The following is a 23,152-nucleotide window of genomic DNA, read 5'->3' as shown; positions in this document are numbered from 1 at the left end:
CTCAGATGACTTAAAATATCAATGGGAGTAATGCAAGTGAGGATCTCTGCCCTCTTCCAAAGGGCAGTACTGTAGACCTGGGCAGGTGCTGCTGACCCTGGGAGATGCTCTGGAGAGGACTCTGCTCATTTATAGTCTACATACACTATTAGGCCTTGGGGAAGGGAATATGTGTTTATATAGTGCCTTCTATGGACCAGGCACTGTGCTAAGTGCTTTACAAATATTTCATTTGATCTTCACAATAACCCTTTGAGGAGGTGCTGTGATTATCCGCATTTTGCAGGTGAGGAAACTAAGGCAGACAGGGTTAAGTTCAGGGTCCCACAGCTAGGACGTTTCTAAGGTTAAATTTGAATTCAGGTCTCCTGACTGCATACCTAGCACACCATCTGTAATGCCATCTTCACTCCCAATGCTACTAATTCAGTGGATGTGAATAATCTCCACCTGAATCCCCCTGCTTTTAAAAGACTTATCACCTGTGGAACATTTTAGCCCATTGTGTAGTGTGAAGCACTTTTAGCAAAGTGCACAGTACCTTAGCCCGTGCTAAGGGGAAAGTTTTAACCTCTGAGTTTGCAGCTGGCCTCCCTCTGGCGGTGGGGCACCTGTACTCTGCTATCTACATTGCAATTTTAGATGCCAAAAGCCACTCTCCTGCATCGGGGTAAATTTACTGTAGTCAGCTATCGACCATTGCAAATTTGGATGCCAAATGCTGCTCATCAGTCACTATATGTCTGGGGACTGCAGGAAGATTTTTAATATTTAATGCATGTCATTAAGTAAAATCTATTGAGGCAAAATAGAATTAAACACTGCTAAACATAAATTATTTTTGATTGCTTATTTTCTTCCCTCATAGGCATAGATAATCAACAGCTGACCTTGGATACTATGCTGAAGAGCAAACAGAATAAGAATTCCTTGCCAGAGTTCTAAGTTGCCTGAGACACCTCCTCCTGGACATGGGAAAGGCTGTTCACTAAGTATGGCCTGGACCAGCTCGGTCCAGCCCAGCCAGACCCAGGTTGAACCTACCATTCCCCTTCAGTCATTCTTTTGGATCTCTCCTTATCCTGAAGGTCACCAGCTCTAAAGGCCCCTCAGAAGTGGCTCAGATCTGCTCCAATAAGGCAAGAGCAACTGTGACAGTGGACAAAGCCCTGGACCTGGCCATAGTTGGGAAGGCCCGGGGTCAAATCAGATCTTGGACACCTACTAGGTGACCCAAGTCCAGGGTCCTGTCTCTCTGGGCTGTAGTTTTCAGTGTACATATTATAGTTTCTGTAACATGAAGGGGTTTAAATGTGTTTTTCTCTAAGGTCCCGTCCATCTCTAATGATCTTTCTGGGGTTGGGAGAGTGGAGGACAGAGAGGTGGGTATAATCACAGCTCTGCAGGTGTCTTAGATACAGCTAAGAGGCTAACCCTCAAATGGAAAAGACCAAAATAGAAGTTGACACACAATCATTAGGGAGATATGGGTTTGCATCAATATATACTGCAGGCAAACGAAACCTTAAGTGCACTTGGAATGGTGGGTCCTGTGTTCTGCCACAGTTTATTAGCTGGGGGCCCAGGATAAGTCACCTGAGTTCTCTACACCTCTTTTCTCTCTCCTGCAAAATGGGGTGATGCAGTGGAGAGACTGCAGGGCTGGAATCAGAAGCCTTTGTGAGTTCAAACATGGCCTCAGACGCTTCCTAGCTGTGTGATCCTGGGCAAGTCACTTAACCCTGTTTGACTCAGTTTTCTCATTTGTGAAATGAGCTGGAAAGGAAATGGTAAGTTAACCACCCCAGTGTCTTTGCCAAGAAAACTTCAAATGGCATCATGATGAGTTGGACACAACTGAACAACAACAAAAATGGCAGGGGTTGGGGAGGGGTGAGTGTTGGACTGGATGGCCTCTAAGATCCTTGCCAGCTCTAAATCTTTGATCCTTGGACTGCTCAGTGCCTCAATTTCCTGAGGGAGTTGGGCTAGACGGTTTTTGAAGTTTTTCTATTTCTAAATCCACAATCTTATGACCCTCTGATATTCCTTCATTCCTTCTCCCCCAAAATTTCCATTATTGGACCCTGTTAAAATACAGCGGTAAGAGGCATTGTGGATAGGGAGATGGCCAGGAAGACCCATGTCAAGCTCTTCCTCTGGCACACATTGTGTGACCTGGGATAATTCCTTTTAATTAGATCTATTTTTGTTTTTGCTTGATCTGAGATCAGGATGCTTTTTTTATTTCAGCTGAAGCATAGTAGATTCTGCTCCAGCCTTTTACCTTTACTCTATATGTATCACTCTGCTTTAAATGTGTTTCCTGTAAACAACATATTGTAGCATTCTGGCTTTTAATCCGTCCTGGGATAATTCCTTAACTTCACAGTGCTCTACCACAGAGGCACCAGACTCAAATAGAAACTGGTCCATTGTTCTTTAGTCCCTGCCACTTTTTGCCACCCCATGGACCACAGCACACCGATACTGTCATGGGGGTCTCTTGGCAAAGTTTGCCATTTCCTCTTCTAGTGGATCAAGGCAGATTGAGTTAAGTGCCTTGCCCAGGGGCACCACATTAGGAAGGTCTGAGGGCCTAGCACTCTCTCCACTGAGCCACCTACAAGCCTCTTGCTTGTAGACAGCACCTTGACTGAGAACACCACGTTAACACTCTTTATGTTCCACTGTATCTTTATATATATATATGTTTTTATCTGATTGCTCGTTTATCTTAGCACTTGTTGGAATATTGAGGGAATATTCCTCTCCAGGTGTCCCTGAAATATTCTCTTTCCCAGGTGGTCTCAGACCAGAATGGGATCTCCACCCCTTCTCCTTCTTTCACATGGCAAAGCTGTTGAGGAGGGAGAATTTGGGGAAAGGGGCACCAGTGCCAGACTTAGCTTCCGGAGGCCAAAGTACCGTGGGGGGAGGAGAGGCTCTTCCAATCAGCGGCACGTTTTCATAGCGCGGGTTCCCACCAAAGAGCATCGCTTGGTTCCTGCAAGGGTGGAAGAGACTGCTTAGGAGGGGAACAAGAAAACTAAAAAGCAGGGGGTAGGTGAAAACAAAAGGGGAGAGGAAGGTACCAACCCAAGTGGGGTCTAAGGGAGGTTCACATTAGGAGGGAGATGCTCAGATGGCAGCCTAGACATCTGCCTGCATCTAGAAATGCCTCCTAACAGCCAGCACTGCCCTTTGATCATCCAACAATGAATCTTAGCTCCTAAATATCACTGGCAGAGTAGAAGGGCAGAAGGACTGATAGTGAACACCTATGAGACCTCTGTCCCCTCCCCTGGATCTTGCTAGGTTTGGGGCTTCTTAACCGAAGGGCTATGGAACTAAAAAACAAAAAAAACCTTTTAACTGTATAATTTTCACAGGATAATTATAACTTTTATGACATAATTATTTCCTTTGTAATCTTATGTATTTTATTTTATACATTTTAAAACATTATTATTCTGAAAAGCGGTCTATTGCCTTCATCTTTCTATTCAGCCTTATATTGTCTTTATGATTCTAAATCAGGGCTTTGAAAATTTGTTTCACTCACAATTCCTTTTTGTCTAAGAAATTTTGGCATGACTTTGGGTATATAAAATAGGTATGCAAATCAAACTTTTACTGATAATAAATCACAGTTTTGCAACCCTCACTTTCATTTACGAGACCCCACATAGAGTTATGACCCACAGTTTAAGAAGCCGGCGCCCAACCCAAAGCCTGCTCATCTCTGGCCCGGCAGCTTTCATTGTACAGAGCAGGGCCGTTTTCTCTGTTCCTATTGGCCTGGTTAGACCCAGGGAACCCCTGGCAGTTCTTCTCAAGCAGCATTAGGAAGGGGTTATATGATAGTCTGTTTTCCTAGCTCGGGGAACGGAACCCAGCTTTCCCATACTCACATGTATTCTGAGACAGGGGCATTTGAGACTGTCTGCGCCGGGGGGTGCAGGCTGGTCTGACTGCCCAGGCTGCTACTGTAGCTGCAAAAACTTCGGAGCTGCCCCCGCGATGGGTTGTGGGCCGCGATGCGCCGGGCCTGGGGATTGAAAGGATCGTCTTCATCGATGTCATCGTAGCTGCGGTCCCTGGAACAAGAGGCAGAGCACACCTGGCGTGTCAGAGAGGGAGACATGGGGAGGAACTGGGCTGTATCTCCTTAGCCTGGCATTCAAGGCCCTCCACAATCTGGCCCCCAACCCAACCTGCTAATCTTGTTGCCTGCCAGTCTGGTCTTTGACATGTGCCATTCTCTATAACAGGAGTGTCCACGAGACTCCCCCACCCCCTCCTCCTCGAAGCCTTCCATGCCCCTCCCTGGCCCAGGAGGATTGTGTGTCTCTAAATATCAATAGCATTTATACCCTTCATTTGTCACTTCTCACACATCACTGTTACCAAATAGGACTCTAGGCTAGTAACTTTATTTTCACACGTACACCCCTTCTCTGCCTACGAGACTGTGAGCCTCCTGCAAGCAGGGAGTGCTCTATTCTGACCACTACTGGCCCACAGGTGCGTGCTCCTTCCCAGCCCAGGCTTCTGCCTGGAGGTTCCTTCAGGACCTCTATCCGAACATCTGCTTCAGCCAGCGCTCACACAAGCATCCTGCTCTCTTCAAAGCTAGACAACCTGCGATGCTCCAGGCAGCACCCCCCCCCCCCTTGCCTCTATAAGAATACCTTTCCTTCTCTGTCCACCCTGTGCTTAAGCTCTCTTGTAAGTGCTGTGAACATCATCAAGGCAGGCGCCTGTATTTGTGTTCTCAAGATTTAGCACAAAATCAGCATATAATGAGTATATTAAACATGCGCTATCCACCAATCTCCAGCTACTTCCCTGTATCTGAAGGGATAGAGTAGGACTGTGTTCTCATATCCCTCACTTGAGTCCTATGTGATCTTTATAACTGTTACATTTACTTTTGATTTTTGGGGGGAAGGGGATCATTCTTTCCATTTACATTGCTGCAGTTACTGTGAATATTGTTTTCTTGGCTCTACTGCCTTCCCTCTGCATCAGTTCATATAGATTTTTTATTCTTTTTTTCAGCACATATATAATTTCTTACATTACAATACTATTCCATTATATGCCAGAATTTATTCCCCAGTTATTGGGGATTTACTTTGTTTCTAATTCTTAGCTATCACACACACACACACACACACACACACACACACAAATGCTGCTACAAAAATTTTGGACTATATAAGGCCCTTTTTCACATTGATGGCTTTCTTAGAGTATAAAGCCCAGTAATAGGGTCTTTGGATCAAAAAATATGGGCATTTTAGTCATTTTATATAATTCCAAATTGCTTTCCAAAGTAGTCATACAATTTCTCAGCTCTACCAACAATGTATTAGTATACTTATCTTTCTATGAACTTTTCAACATTGGCTTTGGCTCTTTTTTGTCTCTCCTTTCCCTCCCCTCCAATACTCAGGGTGTGGGGTAAAATCTCAGGGTTGTTTTCATTTGCATTTTTCTTATTATTAGTGACTTTGGAGCATTCTTTTATGTATTTGTGAATTCTATACAGTTCTTTGAAAATTTTGTTTATATTCTTTGACCATTTATCTATTGGGGAATGGCTATTAGTCATATATATATGTGTATATGTGTGTGTGTGTGTGTGTGTGTGTATGTCTCTCTCTCTCTCTCTATGTGTGTGTGTGTGTGTCTATATTTATTATTTCTATCTCCTAGATAGCAAACTCTTATCAGAGAAAATGGATACAGATGTTTTCCCCCCATTTGACTACTTTGTTTTTTATCTTATATACATTATTATATCTTATAAGCAGAAGTTTTTCAGCGTCAAGTAATCAGAGTTATCAATTTTATCTTGTTTGCTTCTATGTTTTGTTTGGTTAAGAATACACTTCCTACCCATAAATGTGAGAAATATATGATCTGTTTCTCTTCTAATTTTTTAATAGCATGATCTTTAATATTGTAGTCATATATCCATTTTGAATATTTTGTAGATTGTGGTATAAAATACTAGTCTAAGACTAATTTCTGTCAGACCATTTTTCCTTGCTATTAAGATGTGCTTTTCCAAAGGAATTGTGTTATTTTTATTTAATCAAATTCTGTAAAGTATTTCTTTTGTAATCTGATTAGTTTGGCATTAAAAGTGTAAATTAATTTGGGTTGTATTGTTATTTTTATTAGTACTGAATATTTATATGTATATTTAAGTTCTTTATTTCTTTGAGTACTTTGTACTTGAATTTATACAAGTTTTTTTGTGTGCTTTGGGAGGTAGATCTCCAGATATTTTATGCATTTTATGGTTATTTTCTATTTCAAATATTATTTCTATTATTGTTTCTTTTATTTTACTAGTATTATATAGAAATGCTTTTGGTTTCTGAGAATTTATTTTGTAGCCAGCAGCTTTGTTGAAAGTATTATCTCAATTACTATCTTTGCTGATTCCCTAAGATTGTCCAAATAAACTATCCTATCATTAGAAAATGGGTATTTTTATCTTCTCCTTACTTATCTTTATTCTTTTAATTCTCTTCTCATGTCTTATTGTCATTGCTAGAATTTCTAGAACCATATCAATAAATGAGGAAACTGGGCGCCCTTGCTTCATGTCTGTATTTATTGAAAAAGATTCTAGTGTATTCCCATTGCTTCTGATGTTTGACTTTGGTTTTAGATTGATGTTTTTTATGATATTAAAAAGGTCCCTCTATGGCTTTACTTTTTAGGTTTTTAGCATTAAAAACATACTTGTCAAAGGTTTTTTTTTTTTTTTTTTCTGTGTCTACTGAAATGATCGTGTGGTTTTGGATACTTTAGTTTTTAATAAAATTAATTATGTTAATTAATTATATTAATGATGTTGAACCATTCTTGCATTCTTGGTATAAATCTCATTTGATCATAATGAATGACTTTTAGAATAAATTGCTATAGTATGTTTGATAGGTTTTTGTTTAAAAATTTTTAGTAAAAGTTCATTAATAATATATCGGACTATAATTTTCTTTCTGTGTTCCATCCTTTCCTAGTTTGGGGTTCTTTATTTGTCTCATAAAAGGATTCTGGAAGGGTGCCTTCTTTCTCAATTTATGAGAATAATTTGTGAAGGATGAGTGCTAACTGTTCTTTATAAGTTTGATGGAATTCTCTGTGAATCCATCAAGGCCGGTATGGTCCTTTGGTAATCTTTTACAGCCAGATCTTTCTTTTCTGAGATTAAATTATTTTAGATTTCTAACTGTTTTTTGGATAGTTAGTTTTTTTTTTTTTTAATCTTTAAAGGCATTTCTCTTTTGTGTTTTCAGTTTTCTTAGCATACAACTGATCACAGTATGTTCTGATTATTCTTATTTTTTCTGGTTTTGGTTTAATGTGTTCATTTGCTATTTTATTGATATAATTATGTGTTCTTTTATTTTTAATCATATTAACAGTGATTCATCAATTTTAGTGATCTTTTCAGAGATTCATCTTTTAGTTTTATTTCATAATTTGTTATGTTTCAAATTTATTTCTCCTCTAATTTTTAATAACTTCTCTTTTGTGCTTATTTTATTTGCTGAATTTCTAATTTAAAAAAAAAGATTATTTATTTCGCTTTTCTTTCCATTTTGGCATCTCCATTTTCTTTAACACAGAGAAATTATCCTGATTGGTTGATAGAGAAAGTGTGTGCAGTAGCGGGAAGCAGGGAGAATTGAGATTGATAAGAAGATACTTGTAGTCGTGCCCCATATTCCCCCTTCCCACTTTCATTCTATATTGTGAGATGTTTCTTGTAACACAAGACAGAACAGTGAAGGGAGTAACAGAAAAGGAGCTGTCTAGGGAATACTGTCTGCTCAGCTTCCTAGCAATTGTTTTCCTGTCTCTATCCTGGTTTTTCCTAATTAGCTTTAAAGCTGAACATCCAAGGGTTCAAATCTAAGGGGAAGGGCAGCTCAAAGATTAAAGCACCATGGTATGACTTTAATAAAACTATTCCTTAATTCAACTTGACTAGGGTCACCATCAACTTTCCACATTAAAGTGCCTAAAATTCCCTAGATATTTCATAGAAAACCAACCAAAGAAAACCACAGAAAAGGATCTTGTTGCTCAACTTCCAGATCAGAAGGCATAGAGTGATCACTATATTTCTCCTTATCCCTTTAAAGAAATAACAAACAGGAGGAGACTTCTATCCTTCTCCCTCCAATCAACCTACCTGACAACCAAATATTTCCAGGCCTGAGGCCCTGCACAGATCATAGTTGAGAAGGCCATGGCAGCCAAGAGGGAGAAGAGGCCGAGGTAGAGCAGCCCTTCCACACCATCATAGCAAACACCAATCAGGGCATCGAGATAATCCTGGAAAGGGATGGGAGAGGAGGGAAAGCTCATTCCAGAGTGAACACAGCTTAAAGTGCCGTTCTTGGTGAATACTTATTCCTGCCCTTCCCTCTGAAGTAAACATCTGCTGCGTATGTTTTCTTGTAGTCACAGACCAGTTTATTGTCTCCTATCATCTTATATGCTTTGGGCAGCCAGGAGGTGCAGTGGATAGTGTATCTGGTTTGGGTTGGGAAGGTTCATCTTCCTGAGTTCAAATCCAGCCTCAGACACTTACTAGCTTTATGACTAGGGCAAATCATGTAACCCTATTTGCTTTAGTTTCCTCATCTGAGAAATGGGCTGGAGAAGGAAATGGCCAACCACTCTAGTATCTTGACCAAGAAAATCCCAAATGGGACCTCAAAGGGTGAGATATGACTTAAATGACTGAATAATGAACATAGCTTTATATTTAGATCCTGAAGAAACTTTAAAGGCCACCTAGTCTGACCTCCTCCTTTTTAAAGGCTAGGCAACCGAGGATCTTAGAGGTTATGTGATTTTACTTAGGGTCACGCTGGCAGTTAACTGGAGTTAAAATTTAAACCTGGGTCTCATTCCCTATATTGGTATAATATGGGGAGCAGAGCCTGAGCTTGGGGCCAGGAAGACCTGAAAAAGTCACTTAATGTCTACATGTCTCAGAAAACTACGTAGATTTGATTTAAGTCATAGGGATCTGGAATTTTTATTGTGGGGAAGCTCTCAGACAGTTTTCTTTAGTGTCTAAACAGGTCTTCGAACAATGTTTTTTGGTGATAAAAATAAGCCTGGAAAAACAGCTGGGTAGATGAGGGATTGTGTGTCTGCAATATGGAGCAGTGACTCATCACCCCCGGAACAGAAGGCTTCAGTGATTTACCCAGAGCCCCCTTCTCCCAGCGGCTGGAAAGAATCTCAGGAGACTCATAGACCCCAACACCCTCCCCCTTTATTCTACAGCTGTAGCCCCTTCGTGGTGAAACCCAGCCTAGGGCTCAAGGCAGTTGCTCCCCATCTGCCACCCTCCATTAGTCCCTAGCTTAGGGCAAAATGCTAAGGAGTCCTTATTCCTACGGGGCTACCACTTTCCCCTCCCCAGCCCATGTACTTTGTGCAGTCCTCTGCAGTCTAACATGGCAGTCAGTTGGTGGAGGCTGGACTCAGAAGAGTTCAGTAGCAGCTGTATCCCAAGCAGATCTTTCTGAAGAGGGACAGAGGAGACAAGGTTTAGGATTTGCTTTTGCAAAGAAGCTTTTAAAACTGGGGGAAGGAGCCAACCCGCAAGGACGAGGAGTGGACAGAGGAGGCATTTACACATTCTCAGCATCTTTTCAAAAATACTGGAAAGCAAGTCTGGCCCTTGTAAGTGAGAATCTGGCTCCAGGGATCAGAGGGAGAAAGGGATTGGGAGGAGGAGAAAGGGAGGTAGAAGGAGACTCTTTGATGCTTTGGGTTCCAGGCAGCTAGCAGGTCACGATGGGATCACAGGCTCTGAGTCTGAGTTGGAATGGACCTTGGAGGCCATTCTGTCCAACTCTCATTTTCCAGATGGGGAAACTGAAGCCCCGACAGGCAAAGCATGGTTTGTCTAAGATCACACAGAAAGTTCAGCTCAGAGGCAGTATTCTAACTGCCTACAAAGTCTAAAATAATCCTCACACTTCTAACCATTTGAGGAGGGACAGGGGAAGTGTATTGTAAGGGGGAGAAAAGGTTTGAAAAACCTCCAAAATATCAATGGATACCTTGGTAAGAGGCATTTCCAGGTTAGATTTGGCGTCATGCCCAAAGAGCCTTTGTCAGTCCTCATCATACTCTATGACCCTCTCTGGAAGAAGACGGACTAAAGCCAAGAACACTACCCTTCTCCCCACATCCTCCCATCCTGCCTCCCCATCCGGATGTCCTACTCAGTGCACATTTCCTCCCCTCACCTCTGCTGTGGGGAACAAGGGCACTGCAAACTGCAGGAGGCCAAGGACTTGGATCTGCATCGTAGTCAACGATCGCTGGAAGATGGTCAGTGCCTGAGCCCAAGAGAGAAGCAGGCCATTAGCTGCAGTTTGCCATTTCCCCCTCACAGTGAGTAGCCAATGATCCATGGGATCACTCTGGGTGCCCTGCCATTACAGACCCCGCGGCTCGACTCTCCCCATGAAGCCTACGGTGACCCTCAGGATGAGTTCTCCAGAGCATCCTCAATCATGCATGCTCCCTTCCACTGGGATTCCCTTCCTCTGCAGTCCTGAGGCTTCTTAAAACCCTCTGGGTTCCCAACACAAATTATCCCAAAAGACAACAAAAATACCTACAGACTGCAGTATGTTATAATTATAACATCTGTATGTAAAAGTTTCCAAAGCACTTTATAGATATGATCTCATGTGACCAACAACTCTGTGATACTGTGGGTGCTATTATTCCTATTTTATAAATGAAGAAACTGAGTAAATCTCTTTGTACATATGATATCACGTGACGTTAGTGCTATTGTTATTCCCCTTTTACAGATGAAGAAACTGAACAAATCTTTTTCTAACGGTCAAAAATGAGATGGTAGCAAACCTAGCCCTGGAAACTACACCAACTCATTCTTACTGGCCAAGATGCTGGTAAATTTGATTTGATGGAAATGGCAGTGTCATGGAGGAACAGGGGCAGGAAAGGATGTGCATACCTGTTGGAATGGGTTACTCAGGCCCTGGCTGCAATACAGGTAGTAACGGGTTATCTCTGAAAAACAAAGGCAGTGGCTGTGATCAAGGTCTCAAGGGAGGAGCCACTGACTGGCAATCCAATGGCTCTCCTCTGTTTCTCAGTTAGTCTTCCTCCTGATCCATACAGATGACTTCCCTTCAATAACCTTTGCCTGGTTTTGAGGACACTGCTAAAGCTGCTCTTTCTGGAGATCAGAAGAGCAAATGAACCAACAACCATGGTATTATGCACCAGGCTCTGTCCTAGGTGTTGGGAGAGGAAACCATCAGAAGGAGAAGAGAACAGAATCACAAGGTCCATCAAAAAAGAAGGGCAGGGTAATTACCAGCACAAATTAATTGGACGTAATGTGGCTTCTTTGCCCCGAGAGAGTCATCCCATCACCTTGCTTACCTGTATTCACCTGGCCCTGTGTGACATTGAGGATGAACTTGTCCGGAGCTACACAAAAATCACTGGTGCCCTGTGGTAAAGAATGACAGAATTTCAGAGTCAACAGAAAGGGGTTTCTACAGGCAATGATAAGGAATTCTTACCCCTTAAACCATCCCATTGCCCTTTGGGATGATTCTAATAGAACATTTTTCTCTTTTTCAAACTAAAGTCTACCTTTCTCTAACTTCCATCCATTGCTATTAGTTCTGCCATTTAATGCCAAACAAAACAAATCTAATCTTTCTACTTGAGAGCCCTTCAAATACTTAAAAGCAGCAATCCTGTTCCATCTGTTTTATCCCACCCCACTCCCCATAAATCAAGAGATTGAGATAAAATTAGGTTTCAGGGGGAAAATCATAGAGTCCAAAACTCACAAAACAAAACACTGGCTGCTGCCACAAGAGAGTAATATGGCAGAGATGGCAGTGATTTGTGTCTAAGTCATTTTCTTATATCTGTACTCTGCTTACCCAACCAAACTATATACTCCTTTGGGATCAGGGAGGATGTCTTCTTTATTTCTTTTAAAATCTATCAGGACTCAAGGTAAAACTTTCCACTTACCTCCTGATAGAGAGGTGATTGACTCAGAGAACAGAATGAGACACACACACACACATCCTTGATATATACATATACATATGACATGGCCAATGCAGGAATGTGTTTCTTTTATTATTTATGTTTATAACAGGGGTTTTATTTTTATTTATTTTTAATTTTTTTTTTTTGGCTGAGGCAATTGGGGTTAAGTGACTTGCCCAGGGTCACACAGCTGGGAAGTGTTAAGTGTCTGAGACCAGATTTGAACTCGGGTCCTCCTGACTTCAGGGCTGGTTTTTCTTTCTTACTTTAACAAGCATGAGAAGGAGAAGGTAGGAGAAAGAGAAGATGGATTTTCATCGATTGGAACACATTTTAATTAAAACAGATTCTCTACACCACCTGATGTAGAACCTCATTATTTTCTTTAGTTCTTCTTTGTGAAGGGCAAATCAAAATAGGACCCATGTTAAAGTCAAGGGACTTCTTGAGAAGGCAGTGTGGTGCAGGCAAAGAAAATATTGGATGAGGGAATGAGCATTTGTGCTTGTGTGCCAGTGATGTGCCAAGTGCTTTCACAGTTATTATCTCATTTGATTCCACAACAGCCCTGGAAGTAAGTGCCATTATGAATGAGCCTCACCTTGCAATTGAGGAAACTGAGGCAGTTAAGTGACACGTTCAGGGTCACACAGCTAGTGTCTGAGTAAAGGAACTCGGGTCTCCTGACTCCAAGTTCAAGCTTGGCTATCAAGCACTCTTCTTGACCACAACCTGTGGGTGTCAGGGGTCAGGGTCTGGTCCTGGCCGGTCCCTGACTCACCATGGGCAAAGAGCGCTCCAGATGCCTGACACTTATTAGTTACGCAGCCACCGAACAGGTGGTTCTTCTGTAAAGTGGGAATAATAATATCTATGAGATGCTGGGGAAACTGCAGCTACTACATCTGTAATTTGTAAATGGTAGATGCTCATGCTTGTGAAGCCTGCTTTGCAGACGAGCATTCAAAGGAACCTCATGGCACGGCAGATTCAGAGCCAACGAGGGACCTCAAAGCTCATCCAGAACCTTCCCTTAACTTTACAAAGAGGGAAACTGAGGCCTGGAGAGCTTAAGTGGATGTTCAAGGTCCCTGCTCCAGAGCCACATCTACTAGGATCTGGTCTTAATCATTCCATCTTTTCCTTATACATTAATTCCACTGAAGGCAGAAGACCTGGCTCCCAACCCTGTCCCCTGTCCATCATCTCTGTGACCCTGTACTAGCAATTCAGGCTCCGTCTCCTCCTCTGCACAATGTCCTAGCTCTAAGCTTGGGAACTGTGATGCCCAACCCCATGCTCTTTGCCCTTGGCCCATAACCTCCATCTACGTGTGAGCCACCGGGGTGCAGAGGACTCCAAGAAGCTGCTGCATGCACGGCCTCCTAAGTCTAGTTCAGGATGACACTGTGCCTAGGGCTGGCGAGGGCTAAAGGCAACCAGTGCCTGGGGACACAGGGATTGCTTGTGACCTTTTGCAGCTGCTGTGTCCAGGCCTGTCATTGTAGTGGCCCCATTCCAACTTGGGAATTAGCTCCTCTCCACAGCTGAATGCTCTCCAGCCAAGATCCCTGCCCCATTACCACCGGTGCAATAGGCTAGCTGTCACATGCTTTGTCCTGATATAGAAGCACTGGGTGTCATATACTAGTGCAGTGGGGCACAGCAACAATTCAGTTTTGTATATAGCTGCCATCTATCTGTATTCTGCACTCACTCACATACCCAGAGCCAAGCATTTCAGAATATTGCAGGATATATTTAACCTACTTTGGATTGCTTGCTGTATTGGGGGAAAGGGGAGGAGAAAAATTTGGAACACAAGGTTTTGCAAAGTGAATATTGAAAACTATTTTTGCTTGTATTTGGAAAAATAAAATACTATTAAATTAAAAACAAGAATATTGCAGGAGAGGGAAGGGCTTTATAGAATAACTACAAATAATTGATAAAATAATTAATGTCCATTATAATCTAGGTTGGTGAGAGGCCACACCACAGAGACCCTTTTCCTTCTTCCATCCCTTTCCTATGAGTGTCTCCTCAAAACGAGAGAGGATTGCAATGATGAAATATGCTACCCACTTCTAGAGAGGTGATGGATTTGATGTAGAATGAGACATAACAAAATTTTGTTATTTCTTTTCTTTTTCATTCAGTAGGCAGAGTGGGGAGATGGGAGGAGAGAAAAGGTGCTTTCTCCATCCTTCCTCCACTTTAAATTGTAACAAGGATATAAGGTGAGAAGGAAATCACAGATAAGCAGAAAGTTACATGTTGAATGTATGAGATATTTTAAAAGAAAAGTCAATGCTACATAACTGTAGTTTCATGTATAATCCTCTCCTATTGTTTGTTATATAGTGTATAGGAAATACTCCTTTTATTTAGTGTTAGTTTTAGAATTAAAAAACAAAAAATGATTGTACTTGAGAGAGGGAAGATGAAAATATACCTAATTTTTAAAAAAAGGAGGTCAGATCAAGTATAAGAAGTTTCCATTCCTCTTTTGAACCTTTTTTCTTTTCTTCTTTTTTTTAAAAAGTAAAAAATACCTGCATTGAATAGATGCAAAACACAAATACATACACACACACATTCATTTATATATATATATATATATATATATATATATATATATATATATATATATATACACACACACACACACACACACATTTATCTATCTATACACTTCCCAGCAAATATTCAAACAAGTACCTCCAAAAAAGTCCCTTCCCTTAAATAACAGAATCAAGCTGCTTAGATAACATGTCATCTTTCTGGATGAATTTTAGAATCTAAGCAGGGTCAGTGGCCTCATGGCCACAGCTGCCGGCTGGGCTATTCTCAGTGCGACCTGGTTCTGCCCTCTCAAGGCTGACCCCATTTCTCAGTAGTCATCCACATTAGAGATAATCCCTGCCTTGCCCACCTTTTCTGAGGATGCTTCCTGCTGCAAGGGTGGGTGTAAGTAGGGAGAGAAGGGGCAGGGTTTGCCACCCTTACTTCCCCTCCCCCCCCAATGAAGCCTCAGGTGTCTGTCTCCTGCTAACGAAGACAAACGAGTGAGATCACAGCTGGTGCCTGTGGGAAAAATTACCAGATGATCAGCCCAAACTGGAAAATTTCTGACTAAGAAAGTAGGAGCCCACACATGGGGAATTCCCTCTAATCATCTCAAATTCCTACTTCAAGAAGACACAAACTGGGCGACTCCATTAACTGGTTATAGACTCCTTTTGTGTATGGGTCCTCATTCTGGGGTCCAGAAACTAAAATATTTTGATAACCGTATTTCAGTATCACTGGTTTCCTTTGTGATCCTCCTCGTTTTATTGTATGCATATGAAAACATTCTGAGAAGGGATTCCCTAGACCATCCACAGGGTCTATGGCAGAAAAAAGATTGGGAGATTCTGCTTGACCCATTCTCCTCTTGGGAGGCAGCTGGGAATAGTGGAAAGAGCTCGAGTCCAGAGCCAAAGAACACGGCTCCAAATCCTGCCTCCCCCACTTAGCCTATCTGTGTGCAAGTCACTCGATCGTGCTGCATCCCAGTTTTCTCAGTTGTAAAATGAAAGTGATGGCTCTAAGGCCTTTGAGGTTATTTTCAGTTCTTCATCTATGAACCTAGAACTCACAAGATGCTCTAAGGACCCCTAAGGAGGCCCAGTGGATAGAAGAGCAGACCCAGAGTCAGGACACTGACTAGGTGGGGCTTGGGGGAGCAGCCATTTTACTCTGTCACACTTTTCTCACTTGTTAATGAAGATAATGACAGTCCCTACTTCCCAGGGTTTTTGTGAAGATCAGATGAAATAACTGTAACCTGCTTAGCACAGTGCCCCGCACAGAGTAGGTGTTTAGTGAATGTCAGCTGCTGGTGGTAGTGTACCCAAGCGCACCAATATGTGCCCAAGCAGGAGTTCTCTTTACTTCATGCCCCCAACAAATGATCACACTGTCTCCGTCTGAAAATGGTTAGTGAAGGGATATACCAAAGTTGCTGAGGTTTTGTCTGGGGGGGGGGGGGAGTAAGAAGATTATTATTATTATTTTCACATTGAGTCAAAACCTGCCTCCCTGTAAGGAACTGTTCCTACCAGGCCCTCTGGGGCCACGCAGAACCTCCTGCCGTGCTCGAGCCTTTCCTCGGAGATGATGGTTCAATTACTCGGTACATGCTTGCTTGTACATAATTGCTCTCACAACATCTCAGTGATGCTGTTTCACCACCCATCCTAGAGACTTGACTAAGCTCATTAGGAAAACAGCATCTTCTTTGAGAGCCTTTCTTTGTATCCCTGAAAGTTAGCTGAGCCCAAGCAGGTTACGCTTCTTATTTCTAGAGATATATACTTTCAATGATATTCTTCTAGGATGGAAGCCTAATGTCCTTATTTTGTCTCAGGCTACCAAGAGTTAATTCTGCAGCCAGAAAGACTTGAATTCTACGACCACCATAATAATCCACTGGTTGTGTGGTTTTGGGGAAGTCACTTAACCTCTCGATGCTGGAGGCAGCTCTCTACCTAAGACTCAAAGACACAGGGAGGATGCTAACCTTTACTGAAAAATAGGTGTTTCCTCATTTTGGAATTCCCCATACCGCTGAATTACAGGTCTGATCCCTATCACCTAAGAATATCTTAAGCATTTTAGCCTCAGTTAAATGTTTTTAATGAGCAAATATCCATTTTCTCCCCCCCAAAAGGAAAAAGAACCACAAATCCTTAAATACATGTGCAGCCAAGCAAAACAAATTTCTGCTCCAATTGAAATATACAAATCTTTCATAACTTTTCTTTCCTTTAATCCTCAAAACAATCCAGTAAGACAAGTAAAATAGAGAACATTCGCTGTTGGCAGAAACTGAGATATAGAAAGGCAAGGCATTCAAGGTGTCGGTTTTCTGATTCCCAAGAACAGTGTTCTTTCTACTATTCTACCTCAGGTCAAATAGCAAGAATGACATGACACTGATGGGGGCTCAATTCTAGAGAGCAGACTGTAATTGCTGGTGAGGTGGAGGGTGGGGGAGAAGAACTGAGCATGGGGTCGGTGCAAGACACTTTAATGCTAGCCTTCTGGCCACATTGCTTTAGCAACTAGGCTGAGAGAGTTAGGCTTCGGCTGGGGAGGCAATACAAAAGCGCTCTTACACAATAACTCATTGACAGCATCACATCCCCTCCCCATCTCCTCCTCCCACCACTTCCTTTTAAAATGCATCTGTATTTCAAATCCTATCAAAGGCCCATTCAACTGGTCTTTCTCTGCTCAGCTCTTACACAAAGGCCTGACTAAACTCATTAGGGAAATGGCATCTCTAGTTCACTCTCTTGCTCTCAGAGGAATGCAAGCGATTAAATCAGGACTTGTTTCCTTAGAACTAATTGGAAAAAGGCTCCCCTTCCCCCCAAAAGGGGGGGAATCACGCTGGTACAAGCTGGAGTCTGCAAGTAACTCACAGGCAGTCCCGGTACCAGGCTTTCAGGACAGAGGAACAGCTTGGCAGCCTGCTCATTCCCCTCACACTCATGCTTCTTCATTTACTAATATGCCAGTAAGAGTCAGGGAGCTGTGAGTGCTGCTTTAGCGGCTGCCCAGCCTGGTCTCTCCCTTCTCAGCCTTCCTGTTCTCTGGAGGCATCCAGCAGGCACTTCTGGTCCCCAACCCTGCTTCTCTTCATTTGATTCACCGTGCAGCTGTTCACCACCCACCACCCCCACCACAGTTTTAAACAGAAAGGTGAGGCGCTTAAAGGTGCGGGGCTTTTTGACTCCCAAGTACAATGCTCTTTCCACTATTCTACCTTAGGTCAAATACCAAGAATGACATGACATTGATGGGGGCTCAATTCGAAGCAGCAGACTTTTATTCTCAGTTTATAGATCATAATATCTAACGTGCAAGGGAACTATTTTGGGAGGAAGGAAACACACATTTATTAAGCCTTACTCCAGGATCTCCTAGCATAAGATATTATACTAAGAGCTTTGTCAATATTTTATCTGAACCTCCCAAAAGCCTTGGGAGATAAGTACTCTTATGATTCCCATTTTACAGTGAGAAAACGAAGGAAAATCATCAACCTGTAAGATGAAATCAATTCTGAAACTCATAGTGATAGATAATTTTAATTCCATTCCTATTTGGTTCCAACAAGTATTGATTAGTTTAGTGTGATTCCACAGGGGTAGTGATTATTAGTAATTATCAGAATTACACTTGTCTATCAATATATACTTAGTTAACTAATTTTAGCATAGGAAAGTGCATGTTAACACACAATTTAGATTCAGGGATAATTAAATAAAAGACTTTTTCTTATAATAGGTCCCAAATTTTAATTATGATGATTTTAATTAGATCCCCATTTGATTCCAATCAGTATTAATTAGGTTAATGTATTCCATAGGGATAATGATTATTAGTAATTATTAGAATTACACTTGTCTATCAATATACACTTATTTAACTAATTTTAGCATAGGAAAGTCCACATTAACACATAGTTTAGATTCAAGGACAATTAAATAAAAAGCTTTTTCTTATAATAGGTCCCAAATTTTAAACTACAAGATTATAAATTCACTTACTTGTTATGAAGTTTATTGCTTAATCCCAGGAAACTAACTAGAGGACCAAACTCAGTGTTGCAGAGATGACTCAATGAAATGGAAAGCTCCCTAAGGTATTTTGCTGCCTCTTTGCTCCTCATCACCCCTCTACTGCCCAAGATGGGGAGATGGCCAGGAGCACTTGTCCAACAAGTGAACCTGTTTGCCAGCCTGTGACCTGCCTATCTACCAGCCCGTCAGCCCATGTGGATATTTTAACATCTGTTTACCAGCCCAGCCCATGAGTCTGCTCATAGGCTCAGCAGGATCCTCTGGCAAATCAAGAACCATCAACCAATAAGATTATTTTTGGTTTGTTTCATCTGGATATCTGGCACTATAAAACTAAAGCCCTTGGATTGTGAAAAAGATCTGAGCCTCATTCATTAAAAGGGTCCAGGTCCTTTTAATAAATTATTATTAGTTCAGAGCTCTGTTCAGTTTTTTTTTTTAATTGCAAATTGGACATTTTTTAGGATTAGACAGTTCCCAGTACCTCTCCCCTTCAGACACTAACTGGGTGGCCCTGGGCAAATTACTTAACTTCTGACTCAGTTTCTTTAACTGTAAAATGGGGATAATAATAGCATCTACTACACAGAGTTGTTGTTTTGCTCAAACAAGTTATATTTGTAGTCTTTAGCACAGCATCTGGTATATAATATCATGGGACATAGTAAAATGAAGGATAGATACTGGAGAGCTCCTCCCAGATTCTCCATCATTTTAGGAGGTCACCCTGACCTTCTTTTCAGGTGTGGTCTTCTTCCTTTAGATTATGAGCTCTTTAAAGCGGGTGATTATCTTCTGCCTTTTCTTTATCCCCAGCACTTAGCACAGTGTACATAATAGGTACCTAATTAACATTTATCACCTTTGATTCTGAAGAAGACAAAGGTTAGGTGACTTACTAGGATCACAAAGCTAGAAACTGAACTCAGAGCCAGAACTCTAACTACTGAATGACCTAATTGCCCATCAACCACCACTCCCAACATGGAAAAGATGTCTGCTCCCAGTACCGCCCTATGAGACAGGGAAACTGTAATATCACCCTCACAATATCACTGATCATTTCTGAAAATGAAGGAGGAACAGTTTACTTTTTGAAATGGGAGCATCTTTGTGGGATCATGGGTACAAAGTTGAAAGGAACTCAGGAGATCAAGTAGTCCAATCTCTTTATTTTACAGATGAGGAAACTGAGGTCCAGAGAAGCGAAGGTCCCACAAGTGGCAGAGAGCTGGGACTGGAAGCCAGTCCCTGGAATTTTGTCCGCCCAATCCAGTGTTTTTCCCATTGCCTCAATTATACACACAGCTGTGGATCATTTTTTCATCTAGCCAACAGGGAATCAATTAAGTCTCAAGGATTAAAAATCACCAAAATTTAATCAGCAATTAGCAGGATAGAGTGAAGAAACGTGGTGGTTTTGAGTCCCAGATATGCCACTAATTTTCTGTGTGAACCTAAGTAAGTTGTTTAGCTTCTCCAGAGCTCAGTTTTCTTAGCTGTCAAATGGGGGATTCCACATAGGGACACAGGAGACTGACTCCACAGAGGTCCAACGAGGACCCCAGAAGCAGGGAGTTTGGGCTTCAATCATATTCATTTCCCCCTTAGGCCATTTCTAGGGAATCACTGGAGAAGTCTGATTCACTGGTATGGGGCCTAAGCTCTGTGGGAGAGAGAGGAAATGACAAGAGACAGGGAGACCAAGGCAAGCTCCCCGCCATGACAGAACCACCCCCACTGCCTTTGAGGACTCACCACCGCCGCTGCTGTGTCTGCCGCCATGGAGGCCCAGCTGAGGAGCAGAGTGAGCACGCCGCAGCAAAGCATCCTGGAGAGAAATGGACACAGGTAGCAGAGGCTTCTCCCTGCCCTGGGCCAGCCTGATGGCAGGCTAAGTGCTGCCCAGCCTTCAGGGTCATGGGCCTACGGCTCAATGGGACCCCTCTTTTTTCAGAGGGAGAACTGGAGGTCCCAGAGAGATTAAGTGGCTTGCCCACCAGTGGGTGAGGGTCCCCTGCCATCAGGCTTGCGCCGAGCCTGCTCTGTCTATGCACCCTGGTGGGGAAGCTTCCTCCCAGTGGTTCTTGGGGCTTCTTAGAATTCAGCACTTAGGTCAGCCCTCATGACAGTACCCTGACACTGGGAAAGTCGACAGTGGGCTGGGAAGATTACTGTCCTGAAGTCAAGAAAATGACGATTTCCTTCTGGTACAAAGGAATATCAGAATCTTCTGAGTAGCCAGGACCTGGGATCTCGGTATAGTGGGAGGAGGAAAGGGTCTGGGACTTGTCCTGACTTCTTTAGACCCTTATGCGTCTCAGAGCTAAGTGAGATCCCACTGTGCTCCCTCTTCTTGGGCAAAAGGGCTGCAGAAAGCCTGGGGTGTTTTCAGTTTGCTGTTGAATTACTGGTACTCAGAGCTGGGGTCTTTCCTGCCCTCTTGTTTACTCCTGGGACTCTGTGGAGAAGACCCTCAATCTGGCCATAGCCACAGACTACTGCATCTATTTTGGCGGTAGCAAGAGACATTGAAAATGGTGGCCGTTTTTCTTTAGTATAAGGCATTTCAAATACAGGGATACAGGGAGGGATATAGCCTAGCTGTGGTCATACGCCCAGGAAAATGGCAAAGCAATATGCTGCAGTGGGAAAAGTACTATTTTTGTGATTAATAGGACTTGGGCCCCCAATCCCACCCCTACTACTTAATACAGTGAGCTAAGGAGGAAGCTACAAGGGATCTACTGTCCAGAAGCCACTGGGAAAACCCATGTTTTCTCCTGGTGAGTGTGTGGAGAATAGGGGCAAAACTCATTGAGTTGTTAAAACCCGACATGATCTCTAAGCAAGCCCCTCTCTCTCTGGACTTTGTTTTCCTTACCTGCAAAATAAAAGGCTGGACCCCTAAGAGCTGCCCCCTTTCAGCTCAAAAGAGATGATTCTATTCTTGGGATTTGGTACAAAGTTAGTTACTGCCCTCATTTGGTCTCGGAGGATTTCTTGGGTTCATTACAACTCGTTAACATTCTATTCTTAATTTCTGCTCAAGCAGCAAGACAGAAAATAGGCAGCTTTGGGAAAAGCATCAGTGAATCCTCCCAGACAGATTGGGGCTTGGCTTAGGGATGGGGTAATCATACACATCCAGCCATTCCCACCTCCTCATTTTATTGGACTTCCCATCCAAGGCTCTGATATTGCTTAGGGTCAAGGATACTCACGTAGCTAGGAGACACTTGGAGTGCTTAGCCAGCCCCAAGCAGGCAATGAGGCAGATAACCAGGTCCAAGATGAAAAGCAAGAGGTAAGAAAGCCACCTGGGAAAGGAGGAGAGGGTTACTGGTCAGAGAACGGAGAAGTATGAGATCCACAGACAGTCTGCAGGACACTTTCTGACATATCCCTTTCACTATCAATGAAATACTCATCATCTACAATTAAATCATTGAATCCTGACTGAGTAAACACAATCTCTTCCTTAAAATGTAAAATAATCAACATGTCATGAACCAGTGGGAAAGCCCAGAGCATGATTCTGGAGGAGAGAATCTATACTGGAAAAGAGGCATCAAGGTGGAGTAGGAAGAACTCAAGCCTGGGGTCAGGTGAGCTGAGATGTGTGCAACTAACTAGCTGTATGATTCTGAGAAAGTTACTTTCTAACTTGCTCTCAGTTTTCTCTTTCTAGCATCCCTAAAGCAAAGCAATTGAACTAGCTCATGGGTTGGTGGATAAGAGCTGATGATCAATTCTGGCTTTGTAAGGGCTGTGAGCTAAGAATGGTTTTTCATGTTTTATTTAAATATTTAATTTAATTAACTTAATCATTTAAATAGTTATTTAAATGAATTATTTATTTATAGAAGGGGAAATTAATTATTTAAATATTTAAGTTTATAAAAACCATCCTTGGGCAGCTAGGTGGTATAATGGATAAAGTAGCAAGAATAAAGTCTGGCAGACTCATTTTCCTGAATTCAAATCTGGTCTTAGACATTTATTCGCTGAGTGGGCCTAGAAAAGTTATATAATCTTGTTTGCCTCAGTTTCCTCATCTGTAAAATGAGTTGGGAAATCTTTGCCAAGAAAACTCCAAATGGAGTCACAAAGATTGAGACATGGTTGAAATGACTCAACAACAAAAAAACCATCCTTAGTTCACGTGGGGGCCAAGCTGCAGTCTAGTTGTGGACCCCGAGATGTTCTTAAATTTCCTTCCATTAGATAAGGGTCACAAACTTTCTGTCATTTAGGGATAATTTTGCTGTTTGGACAAGAACTGATATTTAACTATGAGCTCATGGCAAATTGTTGGAAACAGCCAGTGTCTCTTTGGACTGCAGGCCACTTTGGCTATCCGAAGCCCCAACGAAGTCCTCAGTGTGACGCATTTTTGC

At 42.3% G+C, this 23,152-nt stretch overlaps 1 protein-coding gene across 1 annotated transcript in view; it reads right to left on the bottom strand.

The window, feature by feature from the left end:
- TTYH2 (tweety family member 2) overlaps window positions 1-23,152 on the bottom strand; it is an 82,207-nt gene that overhangs the window by 3,736 nt on the left and 55,319 nt on the right. Inside the window, exons 5-13 of the mRNA XM_003768550.3 lie at window positions 21,977-22,072; window positions 20,511-20,583; window positions 11,485-11,554; window positions 11,051-11,106; window positions 10,308-10,400; window positions 9,482-9,574; window positions 8,225-8,367; window positions 3,915-4,100; window positions 2,929-3,007 (exon numbers count right to left, since the gene is read on the bottom strand). Coding sequence (XP_003768598.1) covers window positions 2,929-3,007; window positions 3,915-4,100; window positions 8,225-8,367; window positions 9,482-9,574; window positions 10,308-10,400; window positions 11,051-11,106; window positions 11,485-11,554; window positions 20,511-20,583; window positions 21,977-22,072 — 889 coding nt within the window. The remainder of the gene's footprint in view (window positions 1-2,928; window positions 3,008-3,914; window positions 4,101-8,224; window positions 8,368-9,481; window positions 9,575-10,307; window positions 10,401-11,050; window positions 11,107-11,484; window positions 11,555-20,510; window positions 20,584-21,976; window positions 22,073-23,152) is intronic.

Source organism: Sarcophilus harrisii, chromosome 4, assembly GCF_902635505.1.
Source record: "Sarcophilus harrisii chromosome 4, mSarHar1.11, whole genome shotgun sequence".
In the NCBI taxonomy this organism is placed as follows: domain Eukaryota; kingdom Metazoa; phylum Chordata; class Mammalia; order Dasyuromorphia; family Dasyuridae; genus Sarcophilus; species Sarcophilus harrisii.
This window is presented reverse-complemented; position numbering and strand designations above follow the sequence as displayed.